The sequence below is a fragment of the Gymnoscopelus microlampas genome, assembly GCF_963454915.1.
Source record: "Gymnoscopelus microlampas genome assembly, chromosome: 9".
Taxonomy (NCBI): Eukaryota; Metazoa; Chordata; class Actinopteri; order Myctophiformes; family Myctophidae; genus Gymnoscopelus; species Gymnoscopelus microlampas.
Window position 1 is genome coordinate 29,483,197 of NC_139946.1, and position 18,497 is coordinate 29,501,693.

At 41.2% G+C, this 18,497-nt stretch overlaps 2 protein-coding genes across 7 annotated transcripts in view; both read right to left on the minus strand.

The window, feature by feature from the left end:
• Positions 1-569: 569 nt before the first annotated feature.
• Positions 570-8,807, minus strand: gfi1ab (growth factor independent 1A transcription repressor b). 3 transcript variants are annotated; one of them, XM_084067037.1, is made up of 7 exons: positions 8,738-8,807; positions 5,114-5,337; positions 4,021-4,179; positions 3,046-3,470; positions 2,432-2,569; positions 1,878-2,043; positions 570-1,621 (listed from the first exon to the last, which is right to left on the minus strand). In XM_084067037.1, exons 2-7 carry the CDS (start codon positions 5,223-5,225, stop codon positions 1,437-1,439), a joined length of 1,185 nt encoding a protein of 394 aa, XP_083923163.1. In that variant the 5' UTR covers positions 5,226-5,337; positions 8,738-8,807; the 3' UTR covers positions 570-1,436. The 3 variants fall into 3 exon arrangements, with proteins under 3 accessions (XP_083923163.1, XP_083923164.1, XP_083923162.1); XM_084067038.1 differs by lacking the exon at positions 8,738-8,807 and adding an exon at positions 6,835-6,887 and having other exon boundaries at positions 5,114-5,307; XM_084067036.1 differs by lacking the exon at positions 8,738-8,807 and having other exon boundaries at positions 5,114-5,397.
• A 185-nt stretch (positions 8,808-8,992) lies between these two features.
• evi5b (ecotropic viral integration site 5b) overlaps positions 8,993-18,497 on the minus strand; it is a 47,801-nt gene continuing 38,296 nt past the window's right edge. For all 4 annotated transcript variants that reach the window (XM_084067033.1, XM_084067035.1, XM_084067034.1 and 1 more), the window contains 2 exons: positions 13,814-13,909; positions 8,993-11,033 (listed from right to left, as the gene is read on the minus strand). In XM_084067033.1, coding sequence (XP_083923159.1) covers positions 10,752-11,033; positions 13,814-13,909 — 378 coding nt within the window. In that variant the 3' untranslated portion in view covers positions 8,993-10,751. The remainder of the gene's footprint in view (positions 11,034-13,813; positions 13,910-18,497) is intronic.

Here is an 18,497-nt window from a genome sequence, read left to right on the forward strand (position 1 = left end):
TGAGACTCAACTTAAATCAATTCAGAGCCAGGACTACTCATCAATTATTTGAAAATGACTAACCACAAAAAGTGGAAAAACAAAAGCCTATAGGGCAGGCTACATTTAAGTCGAATACTAATTGGATGGTCCTCATTTTGTATTTATTTTTGTTGTTGTTGGGCTTTCTTTTTCCATCAGCAAATGAATAACAATCATTGTTTTTAAATGGCCTTTGACTTTTGATGTAGTTTCTGTTGTGTATGCACGTGCTGTTGTTTGTAAATATACAGTAGGCCTGCCGCCTTACATAGCCCAAAGCCTAGTGGAGAAGTTTACAGTAAAGTGTAAATAAGGAAGATGTTATCTTATTGTTTTTGAATTATTGGGACTACTAGGCTATAGCTATAATAGACTGCTCCGTTTTTAAGGTTCAGTAGGCCTAAATTAAATTACATGTGAGGCGTAAAATTGGTTCTTAATGTCTGGAGATTTCTCTCAATTGACCTCGCCGACATAAAAAAAATACCAATCTCAAAAACATTTTACTTCAAAACATTTACTGCATTTTTTATTCAAACGACCACAGGACGTATAGGCAAAATAAATAAAATATCAGATTTTCATTTTGTAAATGACAGCATGTGCGTATAACGACCAAATGTGCAAAAGAGAAAAATAGCATTTCATAATAAATAGCATTTCGCAAAATAAATATATAGCCTAACCCTTATGTTTATTAAATCACACAGTCCTGTGCATGACTGTTTTGCCAGCATGTCTCTGGACTGAAAACAAAATGTCATTCTTTGGAGAGGCGCAGATTTTTTTCTTGGTGGTTATGTTGTCAATCCGGTTATGATGTGTCAATATTTTGGGTTTAGCAGGGATATACCCACCCATGGGCCTACAGCAAAATGTCATTATACTCAATCAGCATATATGAGCATAACAAACTCATTTGCCATATATAGGCTACCTTTAAAAACAGTTTTTTAATTTGAATTCCATACTGTTTATAGCTTATATCTGGTTCTCTGGCGTCCATAAACATCTAGTTCAGTGGTTCTCATTCTCAACCTTTTCAGACTGTGACCCTCAAAAATAATCATGTTTGAATTTGAATTTGGGACCCCCCACCCTGATAAGCACTTGGAATTGTATTAGTTGAGGCATTATTTCGTTTTCTAGTTTCAAAATGTTTGCCTCTTTCTTATATTAATTGTCAATTTGGCCAATGTTTGACCATTTTTAAAATATAGATTGTTGTTTACCTTTGAAGCATGCAGTAAAAAATAAATCATGTGGGGATCCCCCTGGGGGTCCCGACCCACAGGTTGAGAACCACTGATAGTTAATAGTGTTGCCGAGACCTCATGTGTTTGGGCCAGTTCAGTTCATTTCAGTTCAGTTCAGTTCAGTTCAGTTCAGTTCAGTTCAGCTCAGTTTAGTTCAGTTCAGTTCAGTTTCAGTCCATGTTGCGTTTCTTTGTGTCTTCTCAGATCCACCTTGCGTTGGAACCCTTTGCCACAGAGGTCACAGCCAAACGGTTTGAAGCCCGTGTGTTTGCGGCTGTGCGTTATGAGGTTGGAGCTCTGGCTGAACGCTTTGCCACACACCTGGCATTTATGAGGCTTCTCACCTGAGGAACACAAATAAGAAACATAACATTAGGCTACTTCAACTTCTCATGACATACGTGGAAAATTACGCACGTGGCTTTCCAATTACGCACAGGTCGTTCGTCGTTGTGTAATGTCTACTTAATAAATATTATCTTCCCCCTTTAAGCTTTTGGCGTTTGATTTAAGGTCTTGATAAATTACGTCCATGAGGATGATTCTCTTCTTCCCCCTTTGAGGCATTTCGGCGTTTGATTTTTTTAAGGCTAAACTCACCGGTGTGGATGAACGTGTGTTTTTTCATGTCTGACTTCTGGTGGAACCTCTTCCCGCAGTACTGGCACGGATAAGGCCGCGTGTCCGAGTGGATGAGCAGGTGCGTGGACAGAGTGGACGACCGCTTAAAACTTTTACCGCATATTTTGCAGTCGAAACTTCTTTCCTGAAAATGGGATTGGAGAGACGTGTTAATTATGAATTCAATTAAGTCAGTTAGAGGCTTTACAAGGCCTATATTTTATTGTAATGCAGTGGTTCTCAACCAGTGGTCCGGGGACCACCAGTGGTCCTTGAGGGGGTTCCAGGTGGTCCCCAGCTAAATAATGAAGAGTTGGTAACTAAATGGACCCTTATAGATCTTTATTCTTTAACTCTTGAGAGCGTAAAATGAAACCAAATGGACCCTTACGCGACCATTTGGTTCATTCTGATAGGAGAAATATTCAAAGTTTTGGGTCTGAGAGGCTAAATCTCATCAAATGGAGGTCCCTGCCTTAAATGCCGAATAAATAATGGCATCGCCTCTCTATTTAATATGCCTGTCGGCCTACCTGTGAGTGCACTGCTTTGTGTTGTTCGAGGCTGACTGCGTGGCCAAAGGTTTTGCCGCACATATCACAGGCAAACGGCCGGGTCCCGCTGTGTGATCTGCGGACGTGGACCTCCAGTCCGTGGGGCGTCGAGAACACCTGGAGAGACAAGATGATTGAACACCGATGAGACTGTGAGAGATATAAACACGTCTTTCTTAAATTTACACAGCAAAATCCTATGTGTGTTCATTTTTCCATTTGTAACTCCAAGTGGTTCCCAAACTTTTTAGCTGAAGAGTCGAGACCCAAAAAGAGAAATTTGATGTCTCCCCAGGACCCAAGCTAGTGAAAATAGCAGATCTACAAGCTCACGATGCCTTGCCATGCAACGCATTGTGAGCTTTGTTCACTATACTTCTTAAACATTTGTTGTCTAATGGAGATTTCTTTAGGGATTTTTTGGGGGGGAAATATTTTTGAAATAATTATAATTAAAAACAAAATGGATATTTCTACTCGTGAGTCGTGACCCATGAAAATGTGTTGTGCGATCCACAAATGGGCCCCGACCCAGTGTTTCTCAATCTTAAATTCACATAGGATTTCTCTTATTTTTTTGTTGTTTTCCTCACCTTACTGCACTTGACGCACTTGTAGGCGCCGGTGAGAATGAGCCTGGAGCAGAGCAGGTCGGACCCCTGAGCCTTCATGTCACGATGATGAGGTTTGTCTGTAAACAACCCGGGACTTCTGTCGAACAGATTAGCGGCGTGGTGCTGCCTGTAATCACTGTAATGCTCGTCTCCCATCAGAGACCCTCTGTCCGCGAAGGCGCTGGGGTCGCTGGTGGTCCTGTCGCCATGATAGAACGCCTGCAGGGACGAGGGGCTCATCTCCAGATCCACGTTGTGATGATGGAACGAGTGCTGCTGGATCAGGTCCAGATGTCTCATGTCAGAACCAGCAGGGTAACCACGGTTCCATGCGTAAGGCCTGAAGGGAACCGCGAAGGGCTGCGTCTCATCCGCCGACGGTGACAGAGATTTCTCTGAATCAACTGTTCATGGGGAATAAAATGGACATTAGGCTATTAGTATTGATTGATTGATTGATTGAATACTTTATTAACAGTTTGCAAAAAAAGCACAGAATACAAAAGGATGCTAAAAGGATTAAACCCAAGAAAGTGCTATGGCTTGAAGTTGTTTCCATTGGGGTCCATCGTCCATGTGTATTAAATTCTCCGAAACATTTAATGACAAACAATAATATACAATACTATGCAAAAACATCATATAAACGAGTATCAAGAAGAAAAATATGTAATATAAACAGTTCTTTATACTTATCATTATAAATATTATTATTATTGTTATCATTATTATTATGATTAGAAACAATATATGCACAAATGTTGTGCATTTCAAAGTCCACCACATATAGGTCTACATTTAACAACTTTGTAAACAAAACAAAAACAACACATTTAACAGGCGGCCTATAGGCCTATATCACACTAAATATATCATGAGGATTTATCATTAAGTTCAATCAATTTCTTAAATTATCGATTATCTATTAAGTTTGTTTAGCAGATGACAGTATACCAGGGGATGCAGAAGGTGACGGAGGCCGCCAGAAGTCCTCATAGTCCGGGGAACGACCACACACACTGCCGCCACAGCTTAGCGGGGACCCCGTGTCGACCAAGTGGGGGTCCGGGGACAGCGTCAACACATCACTGTCCTCTGGAAGCTTGTCGCTTTCTAAAAAACGGATGAAAAACCACAATGAGGAATTGATCAGAACAATATTATGTGCCAGGGTTCAAGACCCATTCAAACTGGGAACGCATCTGTGTAACCACTATTTTATACTTTGGGCTATTAAAAAATAGCAGATCTTTATATGTATTTTTAAAATCTTTGCTTCATCTTTGAAGCAGACCCCCCCCCATCTCAAAATATTTTCGAGATGGGGGGTCCGTGGCCAAATACATATCATTTTAGAGGTCCTTGACATGAAAAAGTTTGAGAACCACTGATATAGTAACATATTGTTTTTTTAGAAAACTGGATTTAGAAGACATTTTGTAGAATCGGAACGTCAGGCCTTAATGGGTTAATAATTTGCCCCACACTGTCGTGTAAATTTGTGATAGGCTATTACAATTTTAAAGTAGGCTATTTTAGGCATTCTTCGATAAATGTTTTTGTCTTCAAAACACATTTAGGCTTATAAGCTTTTATGCATAATTGTGTGCGTAATCATTTAATAGGTATATATCTTCAGAAAATCGTGTCTGTAAATCTGTTTAGCTGCATGTGTTGTATGATTGGACTTAGATTAAAACGATTTCATATTTCACAAATTGAGTCATTGTATGGACAGCAAAATACACCTAATGCAAAGCAAAATACACCTTAATACATCATCAATCATGCTGGTATAACTCACAAAACCATTTGGTTCCATTTTGAACACTCTCGGAGTTAATGATTTTATTGTGCTTTTGATTGATTGCTTGATTGATTGATTGATTTAATACTTTATTTAGCAGTTTGCAAAAAAAGCACAGAAAGTACAGTTCTATACAAAGGGATGCTAAAAAGGATTAAACCGAAGAAAGCACTGGCTTGTTTCCATTGGGATCCTATATTCAATTAATCGAAAGCTCATTATTACAGGCTATTCACTTACCTGAACATATTTGAGCCAAGATGGTATCCAATCGATTGTAGTCATCTTCCAAAGTGCGCGGCTGGTGGTAACTGTGTGCCTTTTTACTCTTAACCAGGAATGAACGAGGCATGTTTCTTCGCTTGGCCTCTTCTGTGATGATGATGATGGTGATGATTCAGCAGCAATCAGTGTTACTGTTCCCTCGGATGGACCTGGTGGTGTGTGCGTTGTTGTTGTTAACCCTGCAAAGATTTGAACTCTACTGGTTTAAAAAGAGACGTGTGGTCAAATGATATATGAGATTTTACACTGAGAGCCGAGCATGCGCACACTGCGCCTCTCGCCTGCCAGGTGTTTGGGGACAGACAGGTGCCTGCGGTGTGGGTGTGAGCCTCTAGCTGGCCTCTAGAGCCTCTAGCTGGCCATTCATTGGTCCTTCATTCCACGACGATATGCAGGTCTCCTCAGGATCACACCAGTGGTTCTCAACCTTGCAGGCTGCGAGTCTGCGACCCCCCCAAAATAATCATATTTGAACTGGGGACCCCCCCCCCCCCCACCCTGATAAGCACTTGGAATTGTAGGAGTTGAGGTATTACATTTAGTTCCAAGGATAAATATTGTGAAATTTGTGTTGTGACCTTGTAGATCGGCTATTTTCACAATTGTTTTTGCCTCTTTCTTATATTATTTGACCAATATTTCACCAGTTTTTATAGTTTGTTGATCACTTTTGATGCAGTAGCTAATGGTCTTTGGTCTTTATTTTCATCCCTTCTTTATTTGAGGTCTTAAAAGTCCTTAAATTGTCTCTTCCCTGTCATCTGGGGACCCCCCAAAATCATGTGGGGACCACCCCGGGGATCCCGACCCACATGTTGAGAACCACTGGGCTACGTAACAGCATGTCTCCAGGGGGACTCGAGGGCCGTGGCAATCAGGATAAGAGAGATAGGCTACACCACTTTATCAATGCGTTACTCAATCTAGATGGGTGATGGAGGGAGGGAGGGGAGGCAAACAGCAGGGTGCCGGGGCCCATCAGTCTGACACGAGAGAGCAGTAGACGCTGCGCTGTTGCAGAATTAATATTCATGCATTTCATGCAGTAATTCTGGATAAATATAGATCAGAATTAGCGTTGGATCAAGACTATCATAGGTGTATTTTATCGATTTTGACATTTGCATATCTTACAAAGTAAAAGTCAGACTCGATTAAATACATCTATGATAGTCTTGATCCAAGGCTAGATCAGAATGAGAGATCAGCCTAAAGCTCTGTGAATCCATCGAGGCTATTATTAGGCTATATTCTTTTGATCTATGTGGCCGGCCCGTGACAGACACTCTCCGTCTGCACGCCTCCGGTGCCGCAGAGCGTTTCGTATTTCTACACGGTGGTATTATATGTTGAGGAGGACTAGAAGGCCTCGAACAGAACAGAGGCGACCTGTTTTTCCATTCGCTCAGGACGCTGATTACCTGCTTTGGCTCATTACGCACGGAACAATAGGACAGCATGCAGGGGCCACTCAGGGGGCCCTATGGATGCAATCTGTACTTATACGCATTACGCACTGATAACTTCGTCTTTAATGTTGTTTCTTTTAATGAACAGTGGCCTATTTATAAATGGTTTGAAAATCGGTTATTTGAGGCGAGCGACGCGCGGTCGTACGGCGAAGTGTGAATTAGGCTACGGATGCAGCACACTGACAGAACAAGTGCTTATTATACCTTATATGGTCAGAAGCTGAAGCAGGCATATCTCCCTATATGAAGGACAGGAAATCAAAGCTCCATATGTCCTGTGTTGATTAGCCTGCACATGCACGCAGGCACACACACACACACACACACACACACACACACACACACACACACACACACACACACACACACACACACACACACACACACACACACACACACACCCCAGTGTCATCAGCATATCCTGTCAACATATGCTGCTTTAGATATGATACTAAGGACGGACATGCGAATCAGCCAAGCCTAGCTATTGCCACGTTTTAGACGACAAAGTTGTTTTTCACAGCTTCCTTTTTAACATTGTGTCTTTAAGGTGCTGCAAGTGATTTTCCTTTCTTTCTTTTCTTTCTTCTTTTTGTTGTTGAATTAAGTGTTCAATTAAATAGCTCCCCTTGCAGACATCTATCTGGCTGTTTAGTTGCATAAATATAGACTATAATGAGATAGACTAACAATTGTATTCGATTAGGAGAGAACTCTAGGCTACAGGTAGCCTTGGCTTGAATCAAGACGGTCATTGGTCATATTGATAGTCTTGTATCAAGGCTATAGCTTATAGCCTTGATACAAGACTATCATTATAGCTACAGGATAAGCCTACTACATAAGTGAATTTGGAAGGAAAACACGAGCAGACAAAATTGGAACTGCAACACACATAAATAGCCTACATGACACATTTTCTTTGTGTGGAGTTCTCTCCCCTCATTTGATACAATTGGTATAGGCATATTCCCGAGCTGTTTATCCTAGCTGCAACAGAGATGGAGAAACGATGAGACCCGTTACTGAACGAGCACCCTATAGCAATTTAAGTAATATCGGACAATAGCCTTTAGCCTTTTAACAAGGCTTTTTTTTTAAACAAAACCCAACTTCGCCTTTAAAATGTCTTTATGCCCAAATACGTATTTATGTTCAAATTAAAGAAGAAGGGCCTGTTATCTCGTTTTATTGTAGGCTTTAATAGCCAAATCAAGCCATTTCACAACGGTCGCCCTTGTTTACTCGTAGCCTAATTGGCAAATTATCAAAGTGTTTAATGTTGCAATTGGACCCCCAGTATATAGTAAGAACATTGAAACGGGAATAAATAAAGTAAGAAAGAAAAAAACTCATGTTGCTATGTCAGTGGTGCTCAAACCTTTTCATGTTTCAACCAAAATGATATGTATTTGGCCGTGGACCCCCATCTCAAAATATTTTGTTCCAGGGACCCCCCAGAAGCAAAGATTTGAGTTACAAATGTTCGCTTTAAAAATATATACATATTCAAAGATTTGCACAAATTCTCAGATAAAAAAAAAGCAGATCTACAAGCTCATAGCAGGGCACTGAGTGCCATGAGCTTGTAGATATAGCTTGTACATCTGCTATTTTTGAATAGCCAAAGAAATCTAAAATGACACATGCAATCTGTCTTGAGCTTCTATCCACAACCAGCAAAAATAAACCGCTAGTGCTGCACAAAAAAAAACAATTAGTCTTTAGTCTTGTTAAATCACAAATGCTATTTTCTACCTGTACATCTGATGGCAAATCCAGATAGTTATAAATGTAGCCTAATTATAACACATTTTAAAAATAAATGTAATTTGACCAAAGCCTATAATGGCCTACATCTTGCTGATAAGTCAAGAGATTTTAACTGGGAGCCATGTAGCCTACCAGTAAGTTAGGTTTAAACAGTCAATTTAAGCAAAATACCTCAATACCAAATAGCCTTTCAATCAAGTCTCTGTAGCTTCTCTGGCATAGCAAATATATCATCACAGGCGACATAATGAGGGTTAGTCTAAGCACCATAGCCTTTTATGAAACAGAAATTTAGCAGTTTTTTTATCAGCAGGTGTATGGCATTAAAACAAACCTGCGTTGATCCTTCAAACTGCCCGAAGAAGTCCAATGCCAATTCATGATGAAACACTCCACATAATAACCACATGGGACTCTCATAGTGCATCTCCAGAAGCCACTTCCTGAACGCAATCTGAATAACAATCATTTGTTGAGGAAGAGGGTGTTAACAAACTCCCCAGACACACTTTGCTGGCATTTACACAGTTCATTATTTCAGCCTGGGTCATGAATAGGTCAAATACTGCAAAAAGACAAGACCAAAGTAAAAAGTTTATCAAACTGTTTATTGTGAACTCATCACACAGGTCAATGTCATGTTTTTGTTTTGCTTTTTTATTTATTTATTCTAAATGAGTGTGGTGACCGTCATAGTGTTAACGTATGCAACATGCGTCCATAAACTGCACTGCAGACTCAAAGTGCTATAAAGTGTTTCTCTCTCAAACAGCGACACAATTTCTTGTTTGTCGGCAGGGCAGGGGGTAGGTGGGTGTTGGTGGGGTATTCTTGTCATGACCCCCAAATGAAGATGATGACAGCGTAGACTTCAATGTGACAAGCCGTGGTTCCAGTCAGTGGCGTGTCACCGCCATCTTCACTTACAAGAATTGGCTTAGTGTTCAGGTCGTTCAGAGAAAAACATTGATGGTCTTCTGGACCCCTGTCGTCCCGTATGAAATGGAGTGGAGCTGGCTTGTGGCTGACAGCACAGTACAGTGCCTGCTTTGGTAACACTTAATGTTCAATTCATCATCATTTGAAGAGCACATTCAATTTGTTGATTTTCTTCTGAATTGCTTACGATGTTCCTATGGACTTTCACACATTTCCGTGCAAATTTAACACACCAAACCTTTGACCGACTTGAGTCGTGTTTCCAACTGAACAGTGGAGATGATATACGCCGTTTACCTGACTTTAAACAGAATTATCATTTTTTTAAAGGTAAGACTAAGAAATCTCATAAAAGCCACAGTATGTAGAAATCAGTCCCTGTAAACTGAATGGACAGTTCATTTAACTAGTAGGCTATCACACTCTTTAAACCGCAAGCTGAAAGCTTCAGCTGAAGGGAACCTACTTCTGTTCCACTTTGTATGGGAAAATAAATCTCTGCTGCCCCCAGCCTTTAAAAAGAAACACACAATCTGCAGATCTGCACCATATTAAACTAATGTCCCTTTCATCTGACTTTTATAATACATTCTACACATTAGATATGCAATAATAATTCTTTAGATACATATTTTCAAGTTCAAATGGAATTGAAAAAACAACAAAACACATTTACATATATACATGGATGCAAAATTCACTTTGACCTCATGTTCCACCAGCGCGGTGGAAGGCATGCGATACTGGCTAAGGCCGAACGTCACCACCATCTCAAGTCAGTAGCTTGATACCAGTTCCTTTGTTGCTGGGCTCTCCAACATGCTCATCACAACTACATAGTAGTACACACAACCACTCGTGTATTTATGATGTATTTCTGTGTCATGACGGTCGATTAGTAGTAAAGGTGTCTTGGATGTCGACTTAAAAAAAGTGATTGAATGAAGTGTCATAAAGCATTATTGCACAGTCTCTTTCTCTGTGTTGTACCTAGTTGAAGGGCCTGGTGTGGCTTGTGTAGTTTGCCTATCCCCCCCCCCCCCCCACCTCCATGGTAATCTGGCTGCAGGAGTCAGATTAGTTGCACAGTCTAAATCTAATTCTTCTCTGCAGGAGCCCAAGGTGACGCACAGTCAGTGGTGATCAGGTACTGTAGGTGTCTAACATCCCAGAGAATAATAATAATAACAATAATAATAATAAAAATCAAGGACACCAAAAGCAAACAAACGGAAAAAAGACAATCCATATGTGATTCTCGTGATATGAAATGGCAATGCATTCCGCTACAAAAATGCGACATTGTAGAAGACCTTGAATTCTCCCGTAGAACGGCTACCATGAGCCACCATCATCCCCCAGTGTGAGTGGTATCCTGGGTACAGACTCCGGCCGGCAGCTAGCGGTGGTCACACGGTGGTGGACTTGTGGCTGCCGTTGGAGGGTACGGTGAGGCGCAGGGCCTCCCCGTCCTCCTCTCCTTCACTGTCAGTGTCTCCCAGGTTGGGGTGCAGTCTGATACGGCTGCCGTTACCATCGCTCCTCCGCTGGTGGTGGTCCTGGAGGGGGGTGACGTCGTCATCCGAGGAGTGGTACGACTCGTTGTCCGCCACGTAGTGATTGACGATGTGAATGCCGTCAAAGGTGGGCTGGCCGGCCAAGCCCCCCCTCTGTCCTTTTAAGCAGCGAATCTGTGAAGAAGAGGGGGAGGGGCATTAGAAGCGGAAAGCCATGTGTTATTTGAACCACTTTCAACTGGCGTCCCTATTTTGGACAGGTTATTATAGCTGAATTATTTTTTTGCCAGACCCAGAGGGTCGGCCTACATGAGGCTTTGTCTGTCCCTCTTTCGTCCATCTTTTGTCCCTCTTTCGTCCATATATGGGGATAATTGTCTGTCCCTCTTTCGTCCATATATGGGGATGTCGGAATTTAATTCCTCTTTTCCTCTGCACACACGTCAAGCGAAGTCCGGCCATTCAGATTTCAACCACTAGGGGTCTGGCAGTACCAGGTCTCCTGGTCTTAGTTAAAACTGCATAAACTAGCATATCGCTATTTTAACTTATCGTTGTATGACAAAATACGTTATATAGGGCTTAAGTAGTTAAACCTCAACTATGCAATGAGTTGTGAGAAGACGTTTGGGCCGTTATGTGACCTTCACACCTGTCGCACCACTGATCCGACCGAAATGCCCATATATGGAGTACTCTATCTGTCATTCCTTGTCCCTTTTATGCCCATATATGGAGATCCTTGATGTCATCAGTATATGCTCATATATGGGCATGTGACGGGGTCATAGTGATGGGCCACCGGCCGGCCTCTATATATGGTTATGTCTGAGTCATAGTGACGGGATTCTGGCCGGCCCTCCCATTAGCTGATTTTAATATAGGATGATGACAAAAATAGGGACGGCAGGTGGAATGTGGTTAAACTGGAGGTGAAAAGGTGGGGATAGCAAATCAACTACACTTCTGAATTAGAATTACTGAGACAAAACATGCACAAACTGCTACAAACACCACCGTATGGTCAAATGTGGGCTGAGTGATGATGGAGTAGCACCGTCAGAGAAGAGCAGGGATGAGCTTCACTAATGAAGTTACATGCAGACAGCAAATCAGTCCAAAAAGAAATGGGGATGAAACACGTTTGGTCATTTAAAGTCTGATTTAGACTTAGTTGCGTGTGGTGCATTGAAAATAGAAGATCTACAAGCTTGTGACAAGTTGTGAGCTTGTAAATCGTCTATTTTCGGTGTGCGATATGATGAGCAACCAAGTATAAATCGGTCTTAACTGTGCCTTAAAAAAGTAACCGTTGTAATTGGGTGTTGGGCTGCAGAGCCCGTGGAATGGGGACAGAGAATTCAAAATAAGTTCTGGATAGAAACACTGTGGTGGGTACAGGTACATCCCTGCTACAACTCACCTGCATCAGCCTGCCATGCAAAGACAGACATGTAGGAGGAAACGCATTCAGAGGGCCAGTTTAGACAAAGACACACTGAAACATCACACTTGCCTACATCTTTCTAAACTTGGCCTGTTGTTACTTCCTGTTACAAATACAAAGAATTTCTTGCGAACTGACTCAGGACCAGATTTAGCTTTAAGTTGTGGGAGTTTGTACTAGTGGACTATCATTTTTGCAACTGTTCCGGTCCTCTCACCATTTGTTGCTAACTGATTCAGCACAGGGTTTAGCTTTAAGTTGTGGGAGGTTTGTAGCGGATGGTCATTTTTGCAACCGTTCCGCTCACCTCACCACAAACACTTAAATCTGCATAGCAGGCCCTTCTTCACACGAGTATACCACCAGGCCTGAGCCAGCCGAGGGGGATTAACATCCTGGCTGACTGCACCACACTGCGTCACTGCACTGCCTTGATATGGGCACAACATGATTTAGTGCTGCACACACTAACCACAAGCCTCTTATTGAGAGGGTTGCTTTCCTTTAGCAGGAGGCGGTAAAATTATATTAAGTAGGTAGGGTAAGTGATATTTTTGGGGGGTTTCTTTTGTTAAAAAGGTTAAAGCACTATATTCTGATAGAAATCATTGCTACAGAGCGTTTGTTCGGTCACAGGGGTCTCTCCAGCTCTTTAGTAAACAGAATATAGTACATTTTCAGGTAGGTGACGAAAATTTAAGCCAATCAGGAGAGAGCACAGAAACTGAACAAACACTCTATAGCAATGAGTACTATCAGAATATAGAGCTATTTAACACTTATTTTAACCAAAGTAAATCACTTACCCTACCTTTAAATATGAAGACATCCCACCTCGAGAATAATGGATCTACTGAAAGTCACGTTTCTCTTCTACAGTTTAGAAAGCTGTAGTAACACTTAAGTGCATTTGTACTTCAGAAATATGTAATCTAATTATGGTCAACTTTGTTGAGATGGAATCGACCCATGGTAACATTTCTTGCAAGTCAAAACAAAAATCTACAAGTCTGGTCAATGGCTTACTTTCAAGATTATATACACTTGCATAAGTAAAATGAGTACAATTCTTGGTTTTGGTTCCTCAACATTGTAACAGCAATAAACAGCAATTCAAAATTATATAGCCATTATGTTGGAATACTTATATTGGGTCCACTCTTTGTATTGGATATTACTATATGACAGAAAATATATACTGTATGTTCACATACCAATATGATTCTGTTCTACCTGGGCATAGCGTCTCAAAGCGGCCCTCGTAAACAGAGTATTCGGTTGTGCGACTGCGAATGCAATAGTGAGGGGTGTGTGCTGCATACTCCGCGCAGGAAGTTGATGGGCGTAGTTAACACTTCAACAAATCTATATGTTGTCCTCAAAGTAAACCCAAAATCTGAGCAAATTGTGAAACATTCTGACACAAATAGATCTGCTTACTGTACCCGTGTGTCAGTACTAATGCCTGATAGGTTCAAGTTGCACACAGTGGTTCTAAAGGACTCACCTCATGTTTGAGTTCTCCTATCTGGTCCTTCAGGTCACGGATGTACTGGCTTGAGTCTGTGCGGTTCAGTTGACCTTGGACCTTCCCTTCTTCTTTCTATGTAAATGAACAAAAACAAACATACTAAATGTCTTTGTGTCTCACAAAAGGCAATGTAAACCAAATCATTCTATGGAACTGAATGACAGGTGGATAGCCCAAATGGTGACAATGCTGACAATAAGCAGAGATTCTTGAGTGTTTTTGTTTATGTTGGATACTTGGATGGAAGTATGCTCATGAGCGTGAACAAAACTAAATGAATGTCGAAACTAAAAGGGACATGACCAAGGATTGGATATACAAATACCTAAGGACACACAACTGTAGAAAGGCCATAACACACTTGTGTCCTTGCATACCGCAACTACGGGTTTTAGTAAAAAGCCAAAGCTACAACTAGTAATGGAAAGACTACAACATGGGTCAAAGAAAACAAATATAAAGATAGTATAGGCGGATTACTGCACACACAGTAGCATCACAAACGGCCCTTTACTGTACATAAATATGTCTGCAGACTACATTTCCAGCTATCAGGGGAAACCTGGCACAGCATTTTTGCCATTTATGCTTGATTTCCTCTAGAGGCCCTGGGGATGAAGCTCGTAGCGACGTTCAACAGCCAAAAAAAAGAAAAAAAAAGAAACTGCCTGTGTGATGTTTACCTTCTTCAGCAAAGACATCTGCAGCTATAGGAGACAAACAGTTTATTTCAGACCTCAAAAATCACACCCATGAAGCCACCAGTTGACACAGCGGGCCCAGTGAGTGAGGGCAAACCACAGGCAACAGCTTGGAAGACAGAGAAAAAAAGGGAAGCTGTACGCACACTATGCAGGGGTGGGGTATCTAGGGCAGGGAGGTGAGATTGTCACCTCTGCCTGGTAGCCAACACCCGAAATATAGACGGTGGTGGGGGCGTCGGGGGAGGTTGATTCCTGTGGGGTCCTGATAGTGTTCTTTTTTTGGGGCCGGGACCAATCTAAGCGGGTGATGTTATTCCAAGAATCTGTGTTGTTTTTGAGGTTTCCTCCCCCTGAAAGCACAGTTAACGATAAGGGGCAGGCAGTTAATGAAACTTCCTTGTGCTCAGCTGCATGAATCACCAGGTGTCAAACTGTGGCCAGGGATGCCAAACGTCTGAAAAGTAATGGCTTCCTCACCCTCGCTACCCCCAAAAACTGTTGTATTCCATTCAATTCCGACTAATGAATGACGGCAAGCTGTTGAAAATCTGGAAAAAATAACGTTTCGACAGAGACAAACTCTGTGAGCGTCATGTTAAAGAATGAAGAAGAAAATCACAGGGACAATATTTGGCTGTGAGCGGAAAACAGCTAAGGCAAAATGTGTTGCAAAACTAATTATAAAGAGTCCTTAGCAGTGGCTAAACAAACCCGCCTCACTTTCCCCATTTAATTCATCCTCCATCATGTGGCCTTTTGTTTTGATTGAGACGGTCGCTTCTCGCTGCTGATTCAGAGCTTATACGGATAGGAAGGCCCGTTACAAAAACTGAGTGCAAACTCCACCCAGCTGGCATGCCAATGCCCGCCCAGGGTAAGGGCAAGGGCCCTTAAATGAGTGCACCCTTTGATGGCCATGACAGTATGACGTTGGACTGTTCTGCACATGTAGGAGGTGCAGCGCAACATCACAGGATATTTGAACACCAGAGATCGAGACCAGAATCAATTGTTAGCATTATGATGTGCTTTTATGAGTGTTCAGTTGCTCTTCGAGTCATTTATGATGATTTCAATTCCTTTGCTCTTTATCTTAAAACAGTTACGATAATTTAATCTTTGTTTCACAATTGTGTCATTTCTCAGAAAGAGCAGCAACATTTTTTCAACTGTTACTTACAAAATAAACATATATACATATTGTATTATTCCTCTTCAAAACCAAAGCCTTCTACTGGACACAAGCTAGGATGTTAACTTGTAGCTAGTGCTACCTGTTGTTTAATAAAATAACTACTAGTAATGTTAACACATCACTTTAGGTAAGTAAGCAACAACTGTCTACAATTCTCCCTTAATGCCGGGCAACGGAAAAACAGTGATTATCACTTTAAGACTCAAATCTTTTACATAAATCTCTGAGCATATCATCGAAACCTCAAACTAAATCAAGCATGTATCCAGTGTATCTCTGCATGATAGGAAGTGGTTTGTGATGTAGATCTAGAGATACTGAGCTGTGGTGTTCATGTGTTACAGGCTATATATATATATACGGCTACTTCTGTGTCTGTTACAGTTAGGACAGCTTAGTTTGAATGACAACGTCTTGAATGTTTCTGATATAAGCTGTGCAAAAACAAACTTTAATGAGTTAAATAAATCTATAGCTTCAAACCACACATTGCATTAGCAGATGTACATGCTAACAACACATAACGCTGCACCATGTTTTTAGCTTGTAGAGCGGACATTTTTGGTGTGTGACACCAGCACGCAATCAGGTATTCTCAGGAGTCAGGAGTTCTCAAATTCTGCCCGAACCCGACGAGTTCGGGACGAAAATGTATGCTAATTGATCGGGCTGGGCTTGGGCTGCAAAAAAATAAAGAAAATTCAGTTTTGTCTGTGTAACTGCCGATTATTGGGTTTTTATTGGAAAGGCTGCATGCAGGCAGCAGAGAAAAGTCAGCTGGCCTGGCAGCCTCGCCCGGTTTGGACCGGGCATACATTTTCAGGCCCGTTTAGAACTCTAGATCTGATAACCGAGTGGTTAGAGTGCATCTAATCCCTGACAGTGAGTCCCCGGTTCGATTCACGGCCAGACAAAACCCCATGTATCGTTACAGCAGAGCATACACAGTACCCACAGCATGTTGTGCAGGTACCAAAACCACAGACCAAGAACTCAACCCTGACACAGTGATTTTGCAATAGCTCACCAAGAGTTTGGTTTACAGTGAAACAAACTGTTCATGTAGATAGGGAGGACTTAAATAAATACCCACATTTAATGCTGATAATACAACCTTATCGAGTCAAATTAGATACACTGCATTTGATGTTATCGTAACGCAAATGAGAGTTCTTTGCACAGATCTGAAAGAGCGTTGAGGGCGGTAGTGGTAAATTTTGGTGTTGCATGTTTTTGCTCCATCTCCTAGTAACAAAACCTCAGACCACACTTGTGTGATTGTGTGTGCCTGGGTTGAGGAGGAAGGGGGTTTTGGTTTTTTTCAGTGCTGCTGTGTCTTTACATATTTTTTAATAGTCTGGGCTTAGGGTGGAAAACGTTGCTCTCTGCATATACATTAGTATGCGTGAGGACGATAGTCATGCATTTAAAAATAGCAATTTACTCAATCTGCTCACAAACAATAAGGCGGCAAATTCATTGCATCCAACAGCGAGCATCCTCACTGAAGAAATTCTTAGTTGGTTGCTTGAGCCTAATTGTGAAGTTCAGCTGGTTTCATTTAATTTTTTTCAAATGCGTCTTCCAAGACAATTACCCATGTGCCATTGTGCAGAATGCAACAAGGATTTATTTATATGATTTATGTATCTCATGTTTAACCACTTAAGCCCTATTTTATACTACAAACTCACAACCCGTTGCCTTACATTCTAAATATATAGGGTTTAACTCATTTTCTGCCAATAACGCATATGCGTTTTTAGAAGAAAAAAAAAACATTACATTTTTCTTTTTTTATTTGACCCAAAGACCAAGGAGATATGATTTTTCGAAGATCTAGACTCCTATCCACTTCCTTGTTAACTTAAAACTTAAAAATTCTGTATCTGGGCTCCTGAGTACTTTTTTTAATTTCAATGAAAAATCTCTGGCAGACAACTGCAAAAAATCTGAAATAACTCTGGCAGATTAAGTGTTAAGTGGTAAAAAATAAATAAAAAAATAATAAAAAATTGACCACTAGGGTTCCATGAGGGTGCCAGCATTTTAGTTTACTAAGGAGCATGACATAGACTATTAAATTAAATACCTTTGTGGGAGTCCTTTTATTTTTGGAAAAAGTTCTCTCCCTTGCACTTACTGTGCACTTACTGTGGAAGACCTCCATGTGAAAGTAAGTATGACAAATAGGTACAACTATTGGCATAAGGAAATATTCAAAACGCAAACTACAGGAATGACAAGCTCAAATAAAAGAGAAGCCTATCGGTTTCGCATATCGGACCTGAAATCACAGATGAGACGAATAAGGATCAGAATTTAACCGCATGAACCCAAGGGTCCCTATTCTGTAGCGAGCATTCTGTGAAGTGCAAAGATAATTGTTGGAGCAGAAAAAAAGTCAAATAAGTACCGTAATTAAGGTTTGTCTCCAGTGAAAGCTGCTGTGCTAGTTAGACGTTTTTTCCTAACCGTATGTTTGTTCTTGAGTTCTTATCCTTACCTGTTGGTGCTACTGATCACAGCTGTAACCTTAACACTGCACTACGTTACTTTCCTCTTCTACGCCGGATTTGAACCCGGATCTCCTGCGAAAGTGCTGAAATATTTACCATTGAGCTAATAGAGCCATGGGGATAAATTGAATCTCGACCTTGGTCAAAAATCATGTCAAACCAGAAACAGGATTGTGTCAAAGGTAATGTCTCACCTAGACAAAGGATCTAAATATCTCAATAGAATAGCAGGGAGACAAAAT

What these genes read in the sequence shown, in the direction of transcription:
- gfi1ab (XM_084067037.1), bottom strand. Translation starts at nt 5,225, where the DNA reads ATGCCTCGTTCATTCCTGGTTAAGAGTAAAAAGGCACACAGTTACCAC. An exon ending in GTCACCTTCTGCATCCCCTG is followed by an intron (nt 3,471 to 4,020) that starts GTATACTGTCAT and finishes CCCCATGAACAG; the next exon opens with TTGATTCAGAGAAATCTCTG. An exon ending in ACAAAGCAGTGCACTCACAG is followed by an intron (nt 2,044 to 2,431) that starts GTAGGCCGACAG and finishes TCCCATTTTCAG; the next exon opens with GAAAGAAGTTTCGACTGCAA.